At 49.5% G+C, this 792-nt stretch overlaps 1 protein-coding gene across 1 annotated transcript; it reads left to right on the top strand.

Moving 5' to 3' along the window:
* Positions 1 to 439: 439 nt before the first annotated feature.
* EMH_0096310 (uncharacterized protein) lies at positions 440 to 643 on the top strand (the record flags this gene model as incomplete). The annotated part of the gene is made up of 1 exon (XM_013502382.1): positions 440 to 643. The coding sequence occupies one exon, from the start codon at positions 440 to 442 to the stop codon at positions 641 to 643; it is 204 nt and encodes a 67-aa protein (XP_013357836.1).
* Positions 644 to 792: the final 149 nt, after the last annotated feature.

Raw genomic sequence — 792 nt, 5'->3', positions numbered from 1 at the left:
TCTTTCTTTCTGCATGAATGCTTGCATGCGTTGTGTTTGGGGCTTTGTGTGTGTGTGTGTGTGTGTGTGTTTCAGCTGCGAGTAGTTGAGAGAGAGTTTGGTTTAGACTTTCTTCGTTCTGTTGGTTTTTATTTATGTATTGGTAGCTTTGCGTGGAGAGAAGAAGATTTGTATGAGCTTTTTGACGACGAAGACACACTGGCCCAGCTCCTAGACCCCACACACGATCCCACACACGATCCCACACAACACCCCACACAACACCCCACACAACACCCCACACAACACCCCACACACGATCCCCAACTCGATCCCACACAACACCCCACACAACACCCCACACACGACCCCACACAACACCCCACACACGACCCCACACACGACCCCACACAGCACCCCACACTCGATCCCCAACTCACCCCGCAACTGGTTCACCACCATGGCTCACAACAACACGATCCCCAACACGATCCCAGCCTGGTGTCTCCACCCCACACGGAAGATGCAGCAACAGCAGCTACAGAAACAACAGCAGCACGAAGCGAATCATCACCAGCAGCAGCAACAACTGCAGCAACAACAGCAGCAACACCTGCAGCAGCAGCAGCAGCAGCAGCAGCAGCAACAACTCAACGATCTATAAAAAACCGCAGAATGTCTGAGCCCCTACCAAGACATAAAAGTCAGCAACACCCCACACGCCAATCCAGCCCCAATACTCCATCCCTTGCATGCATGCATATACATATATATACATATATATATATATATATATATATATATATATATATA

This window comes from Eimeria mitis, genomic scaffold, assembly GCF_000499745.2.
Source record: "Eimeria mitis Houghton genomic scaffold, Emh_scaff9010, whole genome shotgun sequence".
Lineage (NCBI taxonomy): Eukaryota > Apicomplexa > Conoidasida > Eucoccidiorida > Eimeriidae > Eimeria > Eimeria mitis.
This window is presented reverse-complemented; position numbering and strand designations above follow the sequence as displayed.